The 22,692-nt window shown below is 44.8% G+C and overlaps 1 protein-coding gene across 1 annotated transcript in view; it reads right to left on the reverse strand.

Moving 5' to 3' along the window:
- Positions 1–51: 51 nt before the first annotated feature.
- afap1l1b (actin filament associated protein 1-like 1b) overlaps positions 52–22,692 on the reverse strand; it is a 33,189-nt gene continuing 10,548 nt past the window's right edge. The window contains exons 2-18 of the mRNA XM_023968609.2: positions 16,337–16,462; positions 12,016–12,099; positions 11,806–11,885; positions 11,530–11,713; positions 11,228–11,326; positions 10,894–11,108; positions 10,456–10,728; positions 9,211–9,325; positions 8,403–8,558; positions 7,524–7,735; positions 7,241–7,386; positions 6,923–6,995; positions 3,737–3,854; positions 3,416–3,589; positions 3,066–3,241; positions 2,823–2,951; positions 52–1,011 (exon numbers count right to left, since the gene is read on the reverse strand). Of these exons, the coding sequence (XP_023824377.1) occupies positions 985–1,011; positions 2,823–2,951; positions 3,066–3,241; positions 3,416–3,589; positions 3,737–3,854; positions 6,923–6,995; positions 7,241–7,386; positions 7,524–7,735; positions 8,403–8,558; positions 9,211–9,325; positions 10,456–10,728; positions 10,894–11,108; positions 11,228–11,326; positions 11,530–11,713; positions 11,806–11,885; positions 12,016–12,099; positions 16,337–16,462 (2,387 nt within the window). The 3' untranslated portion in view covers positions 52–984. The remainder of the gene's footprint in view (positions 1,012–2,822; positions 2,952–3,065; positions 3,242–3,415; positions 3,590–3,736; positions 3,855–6,922; positions 6,996–7,240; positions 7,387–7,523; positions 7,736–8,402; positions 8,559–9,210; positions 9,326–10,455; positions 10,729–10,893; positions 11,109–11,227; positions 11,327–11,529; positions 11,714–11,805; positions 11,886–12,015; positions 12,100–16,336; positions 16,463–22,692) is intronic.

Genomic DNA, 22,692 nt, shown 5'->3' on the forward strand with positions numbered 1-22,692 from the left:
ATCCTCATCATTGTGTAAGCTAATGACAGAGCCACTAATCTTACAGAATACAAATTTAAAATTGTTTTATTAATATATGCCTGGCCATCAAATATTATCTCTCTCTGATGAAAAAGACAGACAATATCAATGAACAGCTTTTATGTACAATACAAATAACATAAAGTGCAAAAGTAATTAAAAGTAAAAGGCTCATTACACTGAGAAACAGTCAGTGAATTACGTAATAAGGAAATGTCTTTTAGTCATTAGTCTCACATTACAATAACTATTTGGTTTTATACAGGTGTCATTCTATCGTTTTTTTCTGTCTGTTGTCCAGCTGCACCAAATTGTTAAATCAAGATCTGAAATAGTGTTTCATATACATGAACAGTCATTTCCTCTCCCTCTCTGACCAGCTTACTGTATGTGTTCTGAAGTTACTTTCATAGCGGATACAGCATAGAACTGTATTTCAGCATCTCCTTTAGGCTACTATTCCAACAACAAACTCACAATCGATACGTTCTATTTCCCTTTATTATCCTTTCGTGCAGATATGTGCATAATGTGAGTATGCATATTCAACCTCTGCAAACCACTCAGCTCTCAACATCTCAAGTCCAGCCCTCAGATGTATTCACGTGGAATCCCCATAACATATCCTCTTCCACAGTCTGAAGGAACAACAGTACCACGTGCAACACAAGCGATTACTGAATCACAAAACAAGTGTCATGCCACAGAATGAACATTCAGCATTTCCTAGTGAAATTGGGCTTTGAGTGAGGTTCTACAACAATTCCAGGAGATTCAGTGTCTCGTCTTCCCCAGTCACACGTTTCTCAGCTCAGCGATGTGCAGTAAATGTTGAGCTCTCAAGAGGGGAGTGGAAAAGTTGAGAATAGAGTGCCTGCTTCACCTGCTCTCCCCTCTTTCAAATCAGCTCCAACATGTTCCAAGACAAGAATTAGACTGTCCATCTGCATGAGCATTGTCTTTCTAAGTCCCCTTCTTCGACTCCCATTCCTGAAAAACAGGACACTCATGTAGTGTTGGTACATAAAGTAAACATATGGGGACTGACATTGCTGTATGTTTGTAAGTCTGAACTCTGATTTCGTTACTGAACATTGAGACACAGTGCTACTTGAGAAAACAGGTACAGTTGAAGTTGGAAGTTTACATACACCTTAGCCAAATACATTTAAACTAATTTTCTCATAATTCCTGACATTTAATCCTAGTAAAAATTCCCTGTCTTAGGTCAGTTAGGATCACCACTTTATTTTAAGAATGTGAAATGTCAGAATAATATTAGAGAGAATGATACATTTCAGTGTTTATTTCTTTCATCACATTCCCAGTGGGTCAGAGGTTTACATACTCTCAATTAGTATTTGGTAGCATTGCCTTTAAATTGTTTAAGTTGGGTCAAACGTTTCAGGTAGCCTTCCACAATAAGTTGGGCGAATTTTGGCCCATTCATCCCGACAGAGCTGGTGTAACTGAGTCAGGTTTGTAGGCCTCCTAGCTCGTACATGCTTTTTCAGTTCTGCCCACACATTTTCTATGGGATTGAGGTCAGGGCTTTGTGATGGCCACTCCAATACCTTGACTTTGTTATCCTTAAGCCATTTTGCCACAACTTTGGAAGTATGCTTGGGGTCATTGTCCATTTGGAAGACCCATTTGCGACCAAGCTTTAACTTCCTGACTGATGTCTTGAGATGTTGATTCAATATATCCACATAATTTTCCTCCCTCATGATGCCATCTATTTTGTGAAGTGCACCAGTCCCTCCTGCAGCAAAGCACCCCCACAACATGATGCTGCTACCCCTGTGCTTCACGGTTGGGATGGTGTTCTTTCGCTAGCAAGCCTCCCCCTTTTTCCTCCAAACATAACGATGGTCATTATGGCCAAACAGTTCTATTGTTATTTCATCAGACCAGAGGACATTTCTCAAAAAATTATGATCTTTGTCCCCATGTGCAGTTGCAAACCGTAGTCTGGCTTTTTAATGGCGGTTTTGGAGCAGTGGCTTTTTCCTTGCTGAGTGGCCTTTCAGGTTATGTCGATATAGGACTCGTTTTTACTGTGGATATAGATACTTTGTACCTGTTTCCTCCAGCATTTTCACAGGGTCCTTTGCTGTTGTTCTGGGAATGATTTGCACTTTTCACACCAAAGTACGTTCATCTCTAGGGGACAGAACGTGTCTCCTTCCTGAGCGGTATGACGGCTGCGTGGTCCCATGGTGTTTATACTTGCGTACTATTGTTTGTACAGATGAACGTGGTACCTTCAGGAGTTTGGAAATTGCGCCCAAGGATGAACCAGACTTGTGGAGGTCTACAATTGTTTTTCTGAGGTCTTGGCTGATTTCTTTGGATTTTCCCATGATGTCAAGCAAAGAGGCACTGAGTTTGAAGGTAAGCCTTGAAATACATCCACAGGTACACCTACAATTGACTCAAATGATGTCAATTAGCCTATCAGAAGCTTCTATAGCCATGACATCATTTTCGGGAATTTTCCAAGCTGTTTAAAGGCACAGTCTACTTAGTGTATGTAAACTTCTGACCCACTGGAATTGTGATACAGTGAATTATAAGTGAAATGATCTGTCTGTAAACAATTGTTGGAAAAAGTACTTGTGTCATGCACAATGTAGATGTCCTAACCGACTTGCCAAAATTATAGTTTGTTAACAAGAAATTTGTGGAGTGGTTGAAAAACAAGTTTTAATGACTCCAACCTAAGTGTATGTAAACTTCCGACTTCAACTGTACATCAGGTCAATGGGTGCCTTAGATCTTGTTTAATGATTGCCTACCTTGGCTTTCTGCATGACATTCCCTCTGCTAGATGCATAGATGGATAGGGGACGCTTCCGCATCTCAGCAGCACAGTTTACTGGCATGGATGCCTCACTGTATAGATGATCAACTTTACTGATCTGAACCTGGACAAAGTTGAGAATATCTGTTAATGGGTAAAAACTCTAAAAGACAATAAAACATGGTCTGAAATTGAAACAGTTGTTTGTGATGTAGTAGGAGATAAAGCAGCCAGGCACCTTTCTGGGGGGTTTGCTCTCTGTGGGCGGCCCCAGCACCCCTCCAGCCAGCGACTTCTTTAGATTCTCCTTCACCTCAGTGAGACGCAACTCCAGGTCCACCCGCTCCCCCTCCTTCCCTCTGCAGTTCTCCTCCAGCTGGGCAAAACGCTTCTCCAGCTGCTTCTGCTGCTTACCTGACCAGTCACAAACACGCATTCATTTGTTAGGTTACATGGCGCCTCAATAAGTCTGAGTGAAGAATTCCTATACTGTGGCCAAGCTGTAGGTGGCGCCAGTAATCTACACAAAAAAACATGCTCTCTCTTTTTAAAGGATAGTCAATACAAGACTGTGTTTTATTGTCTTACCTGTAGCGTCCTTCAGTTGTTCCTTCACCTCTTTCCTCTCATTGCGTAATACAAGCAGGGCACTTTTGAGGACCTCTCGCTCCTTCTCCATCTCATCTTTCTCCTTCAGGTACCTCCTGGCATCGTCCTCTGCTCGTGTTTTACCATACTTCCCTGATATATGCTGATTCGCATCTAAGGCAGACAAACAACGAAAATACGTTCTGAGTGGTCACGTGTAAATAATATAGGTTTATTCTAGGCATACTCTGAAAAGATGAGATCATTTCAAATTCCCCCCTCTCTTCCCAGCATCACACACAACAGTCTTGGCTGACTTACTGGAGCAGTGTCTCTTTATGGTGACTAGGGAGTCCACCTTCTCAGTCTCTCTGCTGCTAGAGAAAGAAGAGTGGTGTTTCACCTGAGCTCCTGGTCTGGGCCCCTGCTCCTCTGGCTGCTGTGGAGGGAAGAGCAGGAAAGGGAATGGTAGAGCAAGAAAGGGTATCGTAGAGCAGGAAAGGGTAAGGTAGAGCAGGAAAGGGTAAGGTAGAGCAGGAAAGGGTATGGTAGAGCAGGAAAGGGTATGGTAGAGCAGGAAAGGGTATGGTAGAGCAGGAACGGGTATGGTAGAGCAGGAAAGGGTATGGTGGTAGAGCAGGAAAGGGTATGGTGGTAGAGCAGGAAAGGGTATGGTAGAGCAGGAAAGGGTATGGTGGTAGAGCAGGAAAGGGTATGGTAGAGCAGGAAAGGGAAGTCCAGGGCAGAGAAGGGAAGGGCAGAGCGGAGAAGGGAAGGAGATAGAGATGAGGGAGGAGAGAGTAATACTACAGATGAACTCTCACTAATGTGTGGTATGTAATGTGTGGTATTGCAAAACTTACTGTTTGAGAAACTAGACCACAAGTTAAATAAACTAACCACTTCAAGTTGAGTAAACTGGAATTTGAGAAATGTATCACAAAGTATTACAGTCAAATAGTGAAAGCTGGATTTAGACACATTTTGGGAAGTAAAGAAAAGCCTTGACACACAGTTGGATATGATTCATATTTCCCCTCAAAGAGTCATGAATTTTCCCAAACACGCCAGGGCTGTGTGAGATCTCTGTACTACTTATTTCCCCTCACATGACCTTCCTCTTGGACTGTAAAGTAAATGTACCACCCCACCTCATAGAATTAACTAAAAAATAACAATAACTGTAGCGACCGTGTGTTTAAAAATMTGGATATCGACTTTGCCACTTCAGCAGGCTTTTGTTGCACAGTCGATTTCCACGCAGGTCTACGGGCCAGAAGATTCACCGACCACCACAGATGAGCTCCCTCTCCCTGCCTGTTTCAGTATACTACAATCAGACTCGTCTGCAGACAATGATCAGCTAGGGGGGAATCAGATTTTCAACATTTTGATGCCATATCTACAATTATATAAAACACACGCAACGAATTTTCCACCAACAGGTTTCTGTGCCAATGCACCACACAACCAATAAACAAAGCATACAGTCTTCGGTTTCCGTTTTCAACAACATAATACATTGACATAATCTATCTCGACAAACAGGAAATACATCCCTCCCTACCTTGTAGGTTTACCCAGTATCGAAGGCATGGCTTGACAATCTCAGAATGTCATTAAACATTTGTGTTTTGCTAAACAGTTTGGATTGATTTTAGTTGTCAGTTTAAAAAATAAATATATACACAAAGATTTTTTTAAAGAGACCGGGATTGCACAATAAAGTCGGGGACTTATTTCCATTGCGGTCTTTTTTTGGTTACTACATGACTCCATGTGTGTTATTTCATAGTTTTGATGTCTTCACTACTATTCTACAATGTAGAAAATAGTAAAAAAATAAAGGAAAACCCTTGAATGAGTTGGTGTCCAAACATTTGACTTGTACTGTATAAATAAAGGAAGAGAAGCGTAGGCCTAACCCCAGAGAGAGAGAGAGAGAGAGAGAGAGAGAGAGAGAGAGAGATGAAAAAGTACTTGATTGAAAGTCAACATACCTTAGAAAATGACTCAAGTGAAAGTCACCCAGTAAAAGTCTGAATAAAAGTCTAAGAGTATTTAGTTTAAAATAAACTTAAGTATCAAAAGTAAATGTAATTGCTAAAATATACTTAAGTGTCAAAAGTAAAAAAGTATACATAATTTCAAATTCCTTATATTAAGCAAACCAGACGGCACGATATTCTTTTTTTTTTTTTAGCCAGGGGCACACCCCGACATTCAGACATCATTTACAAATGAAGCATTTGTGTTTAGTGAGTCTGCCAGATCAGAGGCAATAGATGACCAGGGATGTTCTCTTCATAAGTGCGTTAATTGGACCAATTGGACCAAGCATTCAAAATGTAATGAGTACATTTCTTTTTCAGAAATTGTTTGGAGTAAAAGAAAAACATTATAAATAGTAAAGTATAAATAGTAAAGTATAGATACCCCCAAAAACTACTTAAGTAGTATTTTTACCTAAGTACTTTACACTACTGAAGATAGCAGGCCGCCGGGATATTTCTATGCCACCAACGTGCATTTCTTAATGTCAGATGGCTACTGCATCTGCTATACAGAAAGACGTACAGACGGAGGGTAATTTGTCAATTTTCTATCTGAATATTTTGTATAAAGATAAGCATTATATTATAGCAGTAACTCTGGTAAGGCTGAAACAGACTTCCTCACCTCAAGTTCAACTGTGGGAGTCAGTTGGAGCGTCAGGGCGCACTGCCTTCATATCCTAGGCTTGCAGTAGCTAAAGCMTAATAATAGCCATACCAAACCTTCAGAAAACATTTCCAAACTTTAGTGTAATGTCAAAAGTCAGTCAAGTCGTTGTTTATAGTGAAAATACGAGCAGAAGAGCGAATGTGAAGCAGGGAAAAAACGCACTACCCTCCCGTGCCCAATAAAGAAAAACACACAACGCTCCCCTAAAGCAAAAAATAAAAGTTTGACAACCCTCCCCTATTTTGGACCACCCCTCCCCCAGTACATTTCGATCTGTCCCATACACAACTCAGATGAGTTCCGATGAGCTACTTTCAGAGCACATCCCTGGAGTGTCGTCTATACCCTCCCACATACCCACAGAGGAGCCTATCGGCATTCAGCAGGCCTTCAGAATGCTGTAGAATTAAAATCCCTTTGACTCCTACTCCCTGATTCTGTGGAGAGATATGGGAGTATATAGGAACAGATCATTCATCAACTGGATCCTTAGGATTCCAGCTACAGTTATGGGTGTGAACACATAGCTGGGGATTCCTTAGATATGAATCTCAACCAAAGGAAGCCTGGGGTTTTTTGCTCCAGTTCAGAGGTTGCTGGTTTACTGCTGTCTCGTGCACAGCCAATAGGGTTTGGTTAACCTGTTTTTCTTGAAATGTGGTTTCTTTCCCACAAAAAAATAAGGGTGTGGAGCTTTCCCACTTTCAAAATGAAATGAAATTAAAGTTCGTTATTATGATGTGTCAACAAGTTAAAACATGTTTAGTATTCGTATCTCCTCACCAATATGCTCTCATAAGGAACCTCGTCATACGTTCTGGAGTCTGTCGAGGCGCTGCTGGAGGAGGTAGCCCATCTATGGGACAGGAAAAGGCTAGCATTGTGATATCATAACAACCATACAGTAGACCCTGGTAGAATTGTCAAAATACCGGTGGTAAAATGTTGGTACCTTGATGAAAACCTCCAAATGGTAAAACTGATTCAGCATTTCAAAAGAGACAAGCATTTACCCCCATGACCATCTGGCATTATAAATGTACTCCCCTTAAAATATAAAGCCTTTTAAGCATTTGGAAATTACCCCAGCCTCAGACTCACAGGAAGGAGTGTCTTGCTGCGTCTGTGATGCTAGTGATGGTGTCCACGTCTACATAGTCGTAGTGCAAAGCCTCAGGGCTGGTGGCACAGCCAGACTCTGCCAGCAGAACCCCCAGCCAGCGGCCCATCTCTTCTGAACAGCTGGCCTGTTGGACAGACAGAGACACTTACATCAATCACCACATGGCACTAATCCCAAAGGGGACTAGAACCCACGAGACAGACCGGAGAGACTGGTCAAGGGACAGGGGACATTGGGCTACATATACACGCACAAACATACCTCCAAGGCAGCCACCTCGTTGCCTCCTTGCAGGATGCGGAAGGCGAAGGGGTGCTTGGGCCCTACACCAGGTATGACCTCAGCCCCATGGAGGACCACAGCTCTGACGTGAGTACTCAGGTCGCCCCGGTCTTTGTGAAGGTACAGTGTTCCACTCCTCACACAGCACCATCTCTCCCTCCAACACTGGCTCAGCAGTAGATTTAGATAACCTGAGGACAGGAACACATCAATACTTTACAGAAAAAAAGGTAATTACATGGAGCAGTAGAAATGAAAATAACAGCTTTTAAAAAGGTGGGAAGACAACAGACTAGTAGTAACATACTAAATACCAGCCCAGAGATTATGACTGTGGGATGAACATGTCATATATGACATGGATGGCCTCCCGAGAGACGCAGTGGTCTAAGGCATTGCATCACAGTGCTAGCTGTGCCACTAGAGATTCTGGGTTAGAGCCCAGGCTCTGTCGCAGCCGGCCGCGACCGGGAGGCCCATGGAGTGGCACACAATTGACCCAGCGTTGTCCGGGTTAGGGAGGGTTTGGCCGGCAGGGATGTCCTTGTCCCATCGCGCACTTGCGACTCCTGTGGCGGGCCGAGCGCAGTGCACGCTGACACGGTCGCCAGGTGTACAGTGTTTCCTCCGACACATTGGTACGGCTGGCTTCCAGGTTAAGTGGGCATTGTGTCAAGAAGCAGTGAGCCTTGGTTGGGTTGTGTTTCGGAGGACTCACGGCTCTCGACCTTCGCCTCTCCCGAGTCCGTACGGGAGTTGCAGCGATGAGACAAGACTCCAATTGGATACCACAAAATTGGGGAGAAAAAGGGGTTAAAAAAAATCTAGATATGTATGACATGGATGCGGGGTGCTCACCACAGCGAGGGTTGTCGTCATGGTGGTAGGAGGACAGAGTGTCTCCTGGGAGAGGAGGCTTCTTCTTAGAGAAACTGATGATCCTGGTGATCTTCCGTCCAGCCGCTCTGCTCATAGACCCCGTCAGCTCTGAAAACGCCCCCCTCTTCCCCTTCCCTAAACAGAAACACACCGGAGTCAGCACAGAGTCCTTTACAAAAGACTKATTTACTAGATCATGTATTGTGTGTTTGAAAGGGCCTCTTTATGTTAGCTATTTAATGGAGGCTCATGTTCCAATGTGGCACACAGTATTGGCAATTGAACAATGTAGGCAAATGTAGTTCATTGCTTCTAAACATTTTGTTTTGAAGTCCCAGGGCTCTCTCGACCAGGCGCTACCTCTCTGCCTTGCGTACGTATGTCCTATGATGTCATTGTGAGACAAAGGCAGGAAGAGGGCAGGAAGGATGGTTCTGCTCCGGGCCACACTTCCTCTGTCTTTTATCTGCTTTAGGTAAAACATCCAAACGTTGACCCCTCTTCTGACTCAGGAACATAGATCACTCTACTTTCTCATTCCCTATGTTTTCCTCCGTCTTGAGGTTGGCAAAGCCACTGCCCTACATAGTGTTCCATTTCAATCTGCTTGGGCCTGTGCCTCAGTTTAAAAAAGGGTTCTAAAATAAAAATACAAATGACATGGAGTATCTAAAAGTGGTCTTTTGAATCTCAGAATACAGACTAGTAAAACACAAAGCTACAGTAGAACAGTAGAAACCAGACACCCAGGGAAGTTCAGGTATGTTGAGGCAGATTGGGGCCTAACCTTCACAGTTGTCACGGAGCTGACCAGAGGGCAGGTTGTCACCTGTGGCCACGCTGTCAGAGTCAGAGGTGTGCTTGTCAACCAACACTACAGTGTGCTTGTCAGCTCCTAGTAAAGCTAGAGAGAAGACAGGGGGGGGGGGATTAGGTTAGTTGGGACACACACATCCATGTAACACACACCCATGTAACACACACACACACACACCCATGTAACACACACACACACCACACACACACACACACACACACACCACCACACACACACACACACACACACACACACACACACACACACACACACCCACACACACACACACACACACACACACACACACACACACACACACACACACAGCAATGAGAGAAAGATTTCCAGCTAGGACATACACACTGTGGTACACTGCTTGAAAAAAATTACCAAAAAACATTACCGTCTTAGAATAATCCTGAAATGGGTTCCACAGTCCCTCTGTCCACAGCCATACATTTAGGCTATAATAGAATGGCTCTGTTTTCCTCTATGTGGAGTTTCAGTTGCTGATTACGAGACTATTCACAGTCAGCTGTTTTTAACAGTCAGAAGGCAGCATTAGAGCATCAACCCCTTCTTCTGAGTAAACACACTATCAATGAACTGATACAGATCAGGTAGTGATACATTAGAAGGTGAGGGGGGGTCAAACAGGGTGACGTCCGTCTGTCTGTCTGTCTGTCTTGTCTGTCTGACCTGTCTGGTTACTTACTGAACTGCTTTCATTCTGTCTGGTTTATTTACTGAACTGCGTTCATTCTGTCTGGTTACTTACTGAACTGCTTTCATTCTGTCTGGTTATTTACTGAACTGCTTTCATTCTGTCTGGTTATTTCTGAACTGCTTCATTCTGTCTGTTATTTACTGAACTGCTTTCATTCTGTCTGGTTACTTACTGAACTGCTTTCATTCTGTCTGGTTATTTACTGAACTGCTTTCATTCTGTCTGGATATTTACTGAACTGCTTTCATTCTGTATGGATATTTACTGAACTGCTTTCATTCTCTCTGGTTACTTACTGTAGCATGGTTATGTGCAGTATGTAAAACATAGCTTGTGGAAACACCAGTCCCAGGTTGTCTGAGTCAGTTTGAGTGAAAGAGGATAAGGGGCCCATAGGGTCTGTGCAGTGCAGACACAGGAGGCTGTGTTGGGTTACAGGCTTATAGACTGAGTATGGTATCTAGCAGGGTTACTGAAGGGAGACGCACCTTGTCCAGCTCTATCTTCCTCTGGATCATAGGAGAGGATGAGCCCTCTAATCCTTCACTGCTGGTGGCTTGACTGGCCACCTCCCGGATCACCTTGAGCCATCGCTCCGCCTGCTCCTTGCTCTGGACAGCCAGCACCAAGGCCTCTCCACCAGGCAGGGAGAAACGCAGCTCGTGTTTCTTGCGGCGAGCTTCTTTGGGAATGTAGATGACGTTACACAGGTTCAGCGGCAGCTCAATGTGAGGGCTTCTGTCTTTGATGCTCTTGTAGCACTGCAGAGGAAGACACAGAAAAATAGTTGTTTATTTCTTTATATTACAATTGACTTTACTGCAGATCACTTCTAATATCTAAATGTGTCTCAATTAGATCAGGCCTGATGTGTAATAAACTTTTAATAATAAACACAGACTGCAGAAAAGGCCCAGTTGCCCTACCTGTAATCTGTTGTCACGGACGACCGTCAACTGTTTGGCCCATTGGCCGAAGCGTTTCTTGCGCAGCAGAAAGGCACAGATACGACAATCCTTCATGGGGCCCACCGAGTTCTCCTCTGACTGCCACCTCTGACTAGTCCTGTCCTGGCCCTTCGCCTCCTCATCCTCCTCGTCATACGATTCATAGGAGCTGCTCAGCGCGTCTGAATCAGCGTCTGGAGAACAACAAAGGACAACGGATAAGGTGGTTCCTCCTCCCCTCAGAACATACAGATGTAGTAGCATCGAGTACACATTGATCTCAACCGGCTGCTATGATTTCATTCATACTCACATGAGTTCTTGTGCGGGCCATTGATTTGGGTGGTGGGGTAATTATTGTCAGCATCCTCATAATATGCATCTTCAATGGAATTTGGGGGACTTGCGCTGACTAGAAGGAAGCAGGGGACACAGATCAGAGATAACCAAACAGTAAGAGTGTGTAGCACAGTAGGCTGGTGGCACCTTAACTGATGAGGACAGGCTCATAGTAATGGATGGAACGGTATTGACACAAACGCATGCGTTTGATACGGTTCCATTCCAGCCATTACTATGAGCCTGTCCTCCCCTCCATTCTCCCGTGTTGTGTACCGTGTATGGACAGTGAGTTGGGGTGGTTATGAATAGGTGACGGCAGGGAGGACGTGTGACTGCGTTTGGTGATGTTGGTGGTGATGTATTGGGTCACCGTGCCTGGATCCAGGGGCACTGCCTCCTCATAATAGTCCTCCGGGGGAGGGGTGGTTGGCAGAGGAGGCGGGGTGTCAGTGGGACTCTGGGGGAATTAACGTTAGGAGAAATTCAATAAACAAAAGTGTTATTGACAAAGTTCTGATGCATTTATACAGTACTGTCAAAAAGGCTCACTTTAGAGGGCGGTATTTTAGGGGTTTCCTCCTCTACCGGTTCCTTCAGTTCTTCTGGGGAGGCACTGAGCTCATTCAGGTCTGTTGGGACAATGTAATATACACATCACTAAAGAATGACTGTTCATATCGTTGTTTACTCTATAGTAGCATCGTCTAGAAAGTCCTTATTCTTCTATATGAAATAATACAGACATGGTATTTAACTCACCAAATTCCTCAAACAGGGATTCCACAAAGCTGGTGCCATTTCCATAAAGGGAAGTGTTCATGTATACGAAGTCTGATCCATTCACTTTAACAGAGAAGAGAATGTAAATAAATAAATAAACACACTCTCCGTGCCCTCTCTCTCACACACACACACACACACACACACACACACACACACACACACACACACACACAGTCTTGTACAGCTAACCTTGTGGGGACATACATCCATTTGCAATGGACCCTGTAGTTCCACTCTCCATACCTCTGATACCCCCTTTGTCCCACCCCCCACACATGCGGTGACCTCACCCATTGAGACCAGCATGTCCAGAGATACAACCTCTCTTATCATCACCCAGTGCCTGGGCTTGCCTCCGCTGTACCCGCGCCCCTCCATACCCCTGTCTGCACATTATGCCCAGAATCTATTCTTCCACGCCCATAAATCTGCTCCTTTTATTCTTTGTCCCCAACGCTCTAGGCGACCAGTTTTGATAGCCTTTAGCCGCACCCTCATCCTACTACTCCTCTGTTCCTCGGGTGACTTCCTCTGTTCCTGGGTTGATTGTGGAGGTAACCCAGGCCCTGCATGTCCCTCATCACCCTTACATTTGGTGACTTCTGCGATCGAAAAGACCTTGGGCTCATGCATGCAACATCAGAAGCCTCTCCTACAGTATTGCCTTCCTCACCGCTTTGGCACACTCTGCAATCCCTTCCGATGTCCTTCCATTTGCGTGTCCCGAATTCCTGCGCTTTTAGGGAAGGCCACCAAAAAATTCTGAAGTTTCCATAACCCCAACATCTAACACTTTCCCGTACAAGATAAACTGCAAAGGGGGAGGAGTGTGCAAGCTACTGCGACGAGATAGCCTGCCAAAGTTCTGTCATACTTCTTCCAGGTCTATGCCCAAACAGATTCCGAACTTTACTAATACTTTTAAATAATCTCTCAGAAATCTCAGTCACGGCTCGACCGACATAGTCTCTCACCTGTTGCCCTGCGACCGACCCCTAGTCCAAGCTGGTGCCTCCCCATCTGTGATGATGCTCCTCCAAAGTAGCTTCTGGTTATGTCTCCTAGGTGACCGTAAAACCTGGATTATGCTCAAACCCCACCCGCGCATCCTACCAATCCAACAGCTTTGATGCCCTCAGAGCTCCCTCCCACACCCAAACATCATCAAGGAACCCCACCAAGGACCTACCAACCACATAAATACCGGTAACAAGGGCCACCCTCACATAGACATATCCTGAACCAACCTACCACCTGCCATCTCAATAACACCTCTGCTGTCGTCTCTCATAATTCAAGATCATACAAGCGATCACTGCCTTCATTGCCCTGTATCCCGCCCGGGACGCTCCGCCGCGATCAAACCCCAGACCCCCCCCCCACCAATCATCACTGATCAAACGCTCCCTAAAACACATTCCTGTCCGAGGCAGGCCTTCTAATCGACCTCGGCCGTGTACCGTGGAAGGATATTCACCTCTATCCACGTCAGTTGAAGATGCCTGGTCATCTTTAAATGTTACTTCCTCACCATTTAGACAAGCATGTCCGCTTCAAAAAAACTGCAGAACTAAGAACAGATATAGCCTTGGTTCACTCAGACCTGACTGCCCTCGACCAGCACAACAAACTCTGTGGCGAACTGCAATAGCATCGAAGAGCCCCGCGATATGCAACTGTCAGGGAAGTCAGGAACCAATACACGCAGTCTCAGGAAAGCAAAGGCCAGCTTTTTCAAGCAAAAATTGACCTGCAGCTCTAACTCCAAAAAGTTCTGTGGATACGTAAAGTCCATGGAGAACAAGAGCACCTCTCCAGCTGCCCACTGCACTGAGCTAGTAAACCGGTCACCACCGATAAATCCGTGATAATCGAAGACTTCAAACAAGCATTTCTCCAATGGCTGGCCATGCCTTCCTCATGGCGACTCCAACCCCGGCCAACAGCCCCGCCCCCCCCGCTGCTACTCGCCCAAGCCTCCCCAGCTTCTCCTTTACCCAACCAGATAGCAGATGTTCTGAAAGAGCTGGAAAACCTGGACCCATACAAATCAGCTGGGCATGACAATCTGGACCCCCTATTTCTGAAACTTGTCTGCCGCCATTGTCGCACCCCCTTTATCCAGCCTGTTCAACCTCTCCTTCGTATTATCTGAGATCCCCACAGGATTGGAAAGCTGCCGCGGTCATCCCCCTCTTCAAAGGGGAGACACCCTGGACCCAAACTGTTACGAACCTATTATCCATCCTCCTGCCTCTATCTAAGGTCTTCGAAAGCCAAGCTCAACAAACAGATCACTGACCATCTCGAATCCCACGTCACTTCTCCGCTGTGCAATCCGGTTTCCGAGCCGGTCAACGGGTGCCCTCAGCCACGCTCAGGTACTAAACGAGCATTCATAACCGCCATCCTCATAAATACATTACTGTGCAGCCGTCTTCATCGACTGGCCAAGGCTTTCGACTCTGTCAGATCAGCCATCATATGTTCTATCCTGCGCAGCTTCAGTAGCCTCGGTTTTCTAAACTGACTGCCTTGCAGGTTCACAACTACTTGTGCAGACAGAGTGTCAGTGTGTCAAATCGGGAGGTGTTGTCCGGTCCTTGGCCAGTCTCTATGGGGGTACCACAGGGTTCATTCTCGGGCGACTCTTTTCTCTGTTACATCAATGATGTTCCTCTTGCTGCGGGCGATTCCTGATCCACCTCTACGCAAGCGACACCATTCTATTACTTCCGGCCTTCCTTGGACCTGTGCTATCTAACCTCCAACGAGACTTCAATGCCATACAACACTCCTTTCCGTGCTCCAACTGCTCTTAAACGCTAGTTAAAACAAATGCATGCTTTTCAACCGTTCGCTGCCTGCACCCGCACGCGCCGACTAGCATCACCACCCTGGACCGGCGCCGACCTAGAATTTGTGGACATCTATAAGTACCTAGTGGTTCTGCTAGACTGTAAACTCTCCTTCACGACTCATATCAAAGCATCTCCAATCCAACTCAAATCAAGAATCGGCTCTTCATATTCCCGCAACAAAGCCTCCTTCACTCACGCCGCCACTGTACCCTAGAACCCATAAAACTGACCTATCTACCGATCCTCGACTTCGGCGTGTCATCTACCAATAGCTTCCAACACTGCATACAGCAGCAACTGGATGCAGTTTTCACAGTGCATTCGTTTGTTACTAAAGCACCTTATATGACACCACTGCGACCTGTATGCCCTAGTCGGCTGGCCCTGCGCCTACAGTGTCGTCGTCAGACCCACTGGCTCCAGGTCATCTCAAGGCTATGCTAGGTAAAGTGCCGCCCTTAATCTCAGTTCACTGGTCACCCGATGGCTACACCCATCCGCCAGCACCCGCGCTCCAGCAGGTGTATCTCACTGATCATCCTAAACGCCTAAAACCTCATCATTGGACGCCTTTCCTTCCAGTTCTCTGCTGCCTGCGCATGAACGACGATGCAAAAATCTCTGAAAGTTGGAGACTTTTATCTCCCTCAACAACTTTAAAAATTGCTATCCGAGCAGCTAACCGATCGCTGCCAGCTGTACATAAGCCATTTGTGAAACTAACCCACCTCCCAACTTTACACTATCCCCTCCCCCCATAACTGCGCTTTATATTTATACTTTTCTGCTCTTTTGCACACCAGTATCTCTTCTTGCAATGATCATCTCGAATGATTTATCACTCCAGTGATTAATCTGCTAAATTGTTAATTATTCGTTTATTGCCTACCCATGCCTTTGGCACACATTGTATTAGATTCTTTTTGTACCATGTTTATGACTTGTTTATGTTTACTCCATGTGTAACTCTTGTGTTGCTTTCACACTTCTATGCTTTATCTTGGCCAGTCGCCGTGCACAATGACACTGTGCTCAACTAGCCTACCTGGTTAAATAAAGGTGAAATAAAAATATAAATAAAAAATCACATCAGTCCATTCAAACTCCTATTTCCCTAACCCTAACCCTAAACCTAACCATATCTAACCCGTCTCTTACCCTAACCCTAAACCATACCCTAGCTCCTAACCCTAACCCTACAACTAATCCTAGCTCCTAACCTTTATATTTAACTTAATTTCTAACCTAACACTAATTCTAACCTTAACCCTAAACCCCCTAGAAATAGCATTTGACCTTGTGGGACTAACAAAATGTCCCCAGCTGGTCAACTTTTTGTTCGTTTACTATTCTTGTAGGGACTTCTGGTCCCCACAAGATAGTTAAACACGTCACAACCACGTCACACACACACACACACACACACACACCCCTACCTGATGGCTGCAGCTGCCCCAGCAGGCTCCGGATCGCGCTCATCTTCTCCGCTGTGGCCTCGCTCACACTCTCATGGTCCAGCAGCTTCAGCAGCATGTTCAGCTCACTCACCAGGTGCTCCATCGCTGCGAGGAGAGAAGAAGAACAACACAGGTCACAGGTCATGTCTGAAACAATGAGTGACAGTTTCAAGTAATTCTACAATATGATGTCAATTCCTGAGCAAATCTATCAATGGTGATGGTAAAGACTCATTACTTTTACATTTTAGTAATTTAGCAGATGGACTTAGATAGCTAGGCGAAACAACCATATATCACAGAGAGTCATAGTAAGTACATTTTTCCTCAAAGTAACTATCAGTAAAGTCAGCGCTGGTAAGAATGTATAAAGGGTTAGTTCATTACTACTGCTTTCCAACTCAACAATCAAGCTCGCTTCATAATATGCTGAGGCCCTATTCAACTGTGTTGACAACACAAGTGGTTATGGGTGGAGCTAACCTCAGACATCTGGTTGGATTGGCCTGCGTCTGGAAGAACCCAGACAAAATAATCACAATGTGGGATCTGGCGGCTTAATGCAATAAACAGGTGTGATAGAGTTTCATCAGCCTGTCACAAAAGGAGAACCAGGGATTGACATTACGGTCTGGAAGGCTCTCTCCCATTGGGCAAGTCAGGAGTAGTTTGTTGCCCTAAAGAAGCCCGATGATCACCTGCCCGGAAATGGAGAGTATTTTCACCTACACACAGGGGAGGAACCAGAAAGACCAGACCACTGCAAATCTTTGCATTCAGACTCAACTTGCATAACTGCTCAGGCCCCTTGCCCCGGGCAGCAACCCTTAGCTAATGTCAATCCCTGCAGAACTCAAGTGTCCAAAGAAAGGAACTCCACATTTTGGATGGATTTCCACATATCAACCTCAAGATAATGTTTTCCACGTGTAAAACTCTAATTGTTAGATATTACTGCACTGTTGGAGCTAGGAACACAAGCATTTCACTACACCCGCAATAACATCTGCTAAATATGTGTATGCGACCAATAACATTTGAGATTTGATTTATCAACCTATCTTCCTGGCATTGTGATGAGAGGGTCCCAGCACAGCACCCTCAAACCCATGACAGGACCATTTCGTTATACAGAAACATCTGTTCATCAGCTACCCTGGTGATCAGTTGTTTCTCTCAGTAGATGAGAGGCTTCACATTTCTTATCTGTAGTGGGGCATTCCTGGAGCTGAGAGGAGATTGCCGTACCACCAGGCACTGGGGCTCCCCTGGAGAGGAGCATCTCTCACACACACACACACACACACACACACACACACACACACACACGGACGAGACACCGATGACTTTGTAGGCAGTAATCTCAGGACTAGGCCTACCTGTTTTTCTTTGAGGTCTCTGGAAGTGAGAGATGTTTTACCTGGACACCAGGTTTCAGTAGAATATGTTTTTGTAGCTTTAGTGCTGAAGGTTGTTGTCTCTACCTGTCGGTCTAGGTGTTTTATTTCTCCACCCACAGCAACAAACTGATCAGCTTCAAAACGTAGCCCTGAAGTGCTTTGTGAGCAGAGGTCTTCATGTAGAAACAAGGCTAACTGTAAGGTTATGTTAGCACAGTCATGACCTCTCAGAATCCCATTGGAAAATGTCTGCTTTCTTGGCTTCCTGCCTTTGTTGCAGAAGTTACTCTGTAATAACACCATACAACCCTTACCTATCAAACAAGAGTAAACAAGTTCAGCACAGTCACTATGATTTCAGATGACTTCACAACCCTCTGAATACAGTCCAGTTAGAGTTGTTTAGAAGTGGGGTGCCGCAACGTCTGGGCTGGTCAGAAAGTCAGAGGTTTCCTGGTCAGCTTATTGGAACAGTCGTATCAGTGACATGTCAGGAAAAAGACAGGAACCTTTGCACTAGCCATGATTGGCTGAGATAATGGATGGGCTGGACATGCCGAGAGACGAGTTCGGATTGGTCTGCCACGTAGCACGCTTCTGTCTATCACATGAGCTGCTCAGTATGTGTAGGTAATCCTTTCGAAAGCAGCTTTTTTGAAAGATATCTGCACAACTGTTGCTAAGGCTCTTCACAATATGATCGCTAAGGAGGCATTTGATTGCAAATGCGGAGGGAGTCAAAAAGAGAACACAGAAGGCTGTTGTATAAAACACCTGACTGGATTACATCTTCAAGCTAAGGGCAACCGTGGCAACCGTGACAGAGGGAGAAGCGTTCATCCATGTATACGGGTAAGAGAGTCTAGCTAGCTACATTTTCAGATATTATACGTTTCTAGTGTTGCCAGAAAGTAATTTATAAAAGCGTACTGTTAGCTAGCTAACGTTAGCTGGCTGGCTCACTAGCATTATGTGTATGATCTGTGTAGTAATGTCATCCGTATCTCAGAGAAATTTGTATTGCTAGTTATAGCCTAATGTTAGCGAGCTAGTTAAAACCTAGCTAGTTGGTTAGCTTTAGCTAACTGTAGATACATGGAGGATAGTAACGTTAGGAGTTGYGATTATGGTTCATTGTTTAGCTAGCTAGCTACATGTCTAAACACAAGACTCCACTATGCAAGTAACCATTTCATTGTACCGTTTACACCTTCTAACAAGCTAGAAACTAAACAAAAATATGGTTCAGAAAGTTGCATGGTTTGTTAGATTGACATATACATAATACATGTTTAAACTAATGGGTTTATTGGTGTTGAAATTCACCAGTTATGCTGTTTTGGACCACCGTGCTGCTGATGTCATGCAGCCTGTCATTTTTGTGTTTATACTGTTTCATAACAACAATGACAAGTTTGATGTTCGTGATGTCATTGCGACAACTGTATACAGACATGTCAATAGACGTAGTAGAAACCAGTCTCGAGTCTTGAAATCTTTGGTAGTACACTACCGTACTCACTGTTTAGCACATGGCCTCACGTGTATCCTTAAAGAGATGGATGGGGCTAAGGCTTAAGAGGGTGTGAACAATACTTAATAGGTGTAGACAAAGAAGAGCTCTCCAGTAGGTGTCCCAAATTATTCAAAAGCCATTTTCGCAAAAGTTGATCAATTTTCAAAGCTGAACTACTTTCCCATTTGTTCCTCGACTGCTGTGTATGATATACCATTTTCTAGCTTTGAATCTACTTTTATCCAATGTAAAAAAACACAATTTCAAACTTTGCTACATAAGACGGAAACGAGGCGGTCGGTCACAGTAAACATCTCTGTAATAACATATCCCCTCTCTGAATATCAAGGAATGGAAATGAACTGGACCTGTCAAAACATAACTGTCCGAAAAGTAGTCAGGGTCAACTTTCAGAGATGATGTGTGGATGTTTTCTCAATAGTCAGGAAGTGGAGATCCAGTACTCAGTAGAACCAACCATAAGACCAATCCCATTATCTACACCATCTCCAATTCAAATGTTACAGTCCTGAGAGACTAGGACAAACACAACCCACACAGCCCACTAAGAGAGAGGCTGCCAAGACAGTATAATACAAGCATGCAGTCGATTTGGTTGCTTACCGGCTTCAACAGCTGAAGATGAAGAAAGCCCACCATTTTCCAAAAACAGCTCCAGTGAGAAATGCTGTGGTAATCCACACATCAGCTGTGCTCGTCTCTGGATGATTGCAGAGCTCTCAACACACAGTCATTTAACTCACACCCTCCCTCGCTCACTCCTACCCTGGTATTGTGGTATCTAGTGGGCTGGGCTCAAAGAATTTACTCTCCTGCTGTTACACCCCCACTCCTCTACTCGCTCTACTTCGTCTCTCTGTCAGTCAGTCTCTCTGTCAGCCAGTCTCTCTGTCAGTCAGTCAGTCTCTCTCTCTGTCAGTCAGTCAGTCACTCTGTCAGTCAGTCAGTCACTCTGTCAGTCAGTCAGTCAGTCAGTTCACTCGTCCGTCACTCTGTCAGTCACTCTGTCAGTCACTCTGTCAGTCATCTGCAGTCATGTCAGTCACTCTGTAGTCAGCTCTGTCAGTCACTCTGTCAGTCAGTCATCTGTCAGTCGTCAGTCAGTCACTCTGTCAGTCAGTCAGTCAGTCACTCTGTCAGTCAGTCAGTCAGTCACTCTGTCAGTCAGTCAGTCAGTCTACTCTGTCAGTCAGTCAGTCAGTCACTCTGTCAGTCAGTCAGTCATCGTGTCTGTCAGTCAGTCCATGTCGTCAGTCAGTCTCTCTGTCTGTCAGTCAGTCTCTCTGTCAGTCAGTCTCTCTGTCAGTCAGTCTCTCTGTCAGTCAGTCTCTCTGTCAGTCAGTCTCGTCTCAGTCGTCTGTCAGTCTCTCTGTCTGTCAGTCTCTCTGTCGTCCTGTCAGTCTCTCTCTGTTGTCAGTTTCTCTCTGTCTGTCAGTCTCTCTGTCTGTCAGTCTCTCTGTCTGTCAGTCTCTCTGTCTGTCAGTCTCTCTGTCTGTCAGTCTCTGCCCATCTGAGACGTCACACACAATCTTTAAATTTCATCTACTTGTCTTTGAAGGGTTCCACTTCTCAGGGTTGGGTCTCTAGTACGATTGTAAACCTACCGGTAGTTTACCAATGTTACCAGAATCGTCAGTAATTTTGGTAATTAACAGAAAATCTATCATAACTTTGATAATCTTGAGTCACTTAAGCAATTTATTCATATATATAGTATTCATTTTTTCTATCCGTGTCCATGAGTTTCTAGTAGATAGACCATATGGTTAAAAAGAAAATAGCCTAATTAATGAAAAAAAGCATCTAATCAACAATGGTATTATTTACAATTAACTCTGCAACTCTTCCAACTATTGACCTTCACAGCTGCCACCATTTTGACACCAAAACATTGACAACATACACATACTAACATAGTAAAATAAATGTGTAAAAAAAGAGATATATATATATAAAAAGGATATTTCATGTTGAAACCTTCATTAAACAAAAGTATTCATTTACAGCTTTGTCATTCAATTTTTATTTGAAAATCTTACTGAATTATTTGACATATTTTCCATGTGATAAGGCCACACAGAGGGCCAGAGATAATAACAGACACCTGTACAAATGTGAAGTACCTTAAAAAGGGCAACTAGATGTTGTGAGATAAAATACATAAAATCCTTGAAAGATACAAAAATGTTGGTAGTTCACTGGTAAACGTTGAACGTTTCCAGTATATACTCCTCCTTTGCAACCTTAGTCTCTAGAGGTGGAAACTGCTAAAAGGGATTGGCGGGGGGGGGGGGCTGGCAATTAAATGACATCACTGGATGATATCAAAGAAACCACAATGGAAGTCTCAATACATGCATAGTCAGTCAGTAAAAGGTTTCCATTCAACAGGAATAGTGTTGGGTTGGGTTCTTCCCTCCAGAGGGGATATCCGGGGGGTGCGGCTGATCCAGTGACCTTGACTCTTCTGCCTCTCTCCGTCTCCCTCTCTGCTCACCACACTGACACGTCCTCATGGCTACAGCTGGACACACTAGGAAACCGTGGAGACCCCAGAGAGCCACCGACTGAACTGAGCAAAATACCTGCCAATGCATTCGCAGCAGTACAGCACGTCACGTGACTAGCCTCAACACTCAGGCATAGCAGAGAGCTTCACATGAATCAGCCTCACTGCTCTGGTTGTTTCCCCCCTTTTTTTTTTTTAAGACTTGTGATCTTGTTATTTGAGTGTCACTTTAGAGAAACTGTACGTGTAGCTAATGAATGCTGACTTATTTTCTCATAGTCAGCAGATTGGATCTCTAATTCATTGAGAGACGTTTAAAAAGGGCAGCAGATTGAATCTCTAATTCATTGAGAGACGTTTAAAAAAGGGCAGCAGATGGTTTCCACAGAGAATGGTTGGTTTCCTTCCTCTTGAAAACAAGGAAATGGACCCAAACAAAATAATAAAAAACCTATATTTCTGCTGCTAAACAACATAGATGTGTGTGATCATCATCTCTCACTAGAGAGCTAGTCGAGCGAGAGAGCATAGACATACTGTAGGAGGAAATAGAAAAATGGGAGCGGAGCAGAAGCAGGCCAAGCGGTGCTGTAGGATGTGTGTGTTATTGGAGCGGTGCTGTAGGATGTGTGTGTTATTGGAGCGGTGCTGTAGGATGTGTGTGTTATTGGAGCGGGGGAGTGGGCGTCTGGGCGAGAGGGGGGTTGGGGCTGGATGGTCTTGAGGGGTGTTGCATGGGAACAGAGGCGAGCGGCCCCTCTCTGGCCCCTGGCAGTAGGGCGTTCAGACAGACAAGGTGGACCCCTGGAAAGCCCGGGAGCAGTGGAGTTTTGTGATTTCCCCCCACACCGCTATCAATACACAACACAACACTCCTTACAGCACCGCT

Source organism: Salvelinus sp. IW2-2015, linkage group LG23, assembly GCF_002910315.2.
Source record: "Salvelinus sp. IW2-2015 linkage group LG23, ASM291031v2, whole genome shotgun sequence".
Lineage (NCBI taxonomy): Eukaryota > Metazoa > Chordata > Actinopteri > Salmoniformes > Salmonidae > Salvelinus > Salvelinus sp. IW2-2015.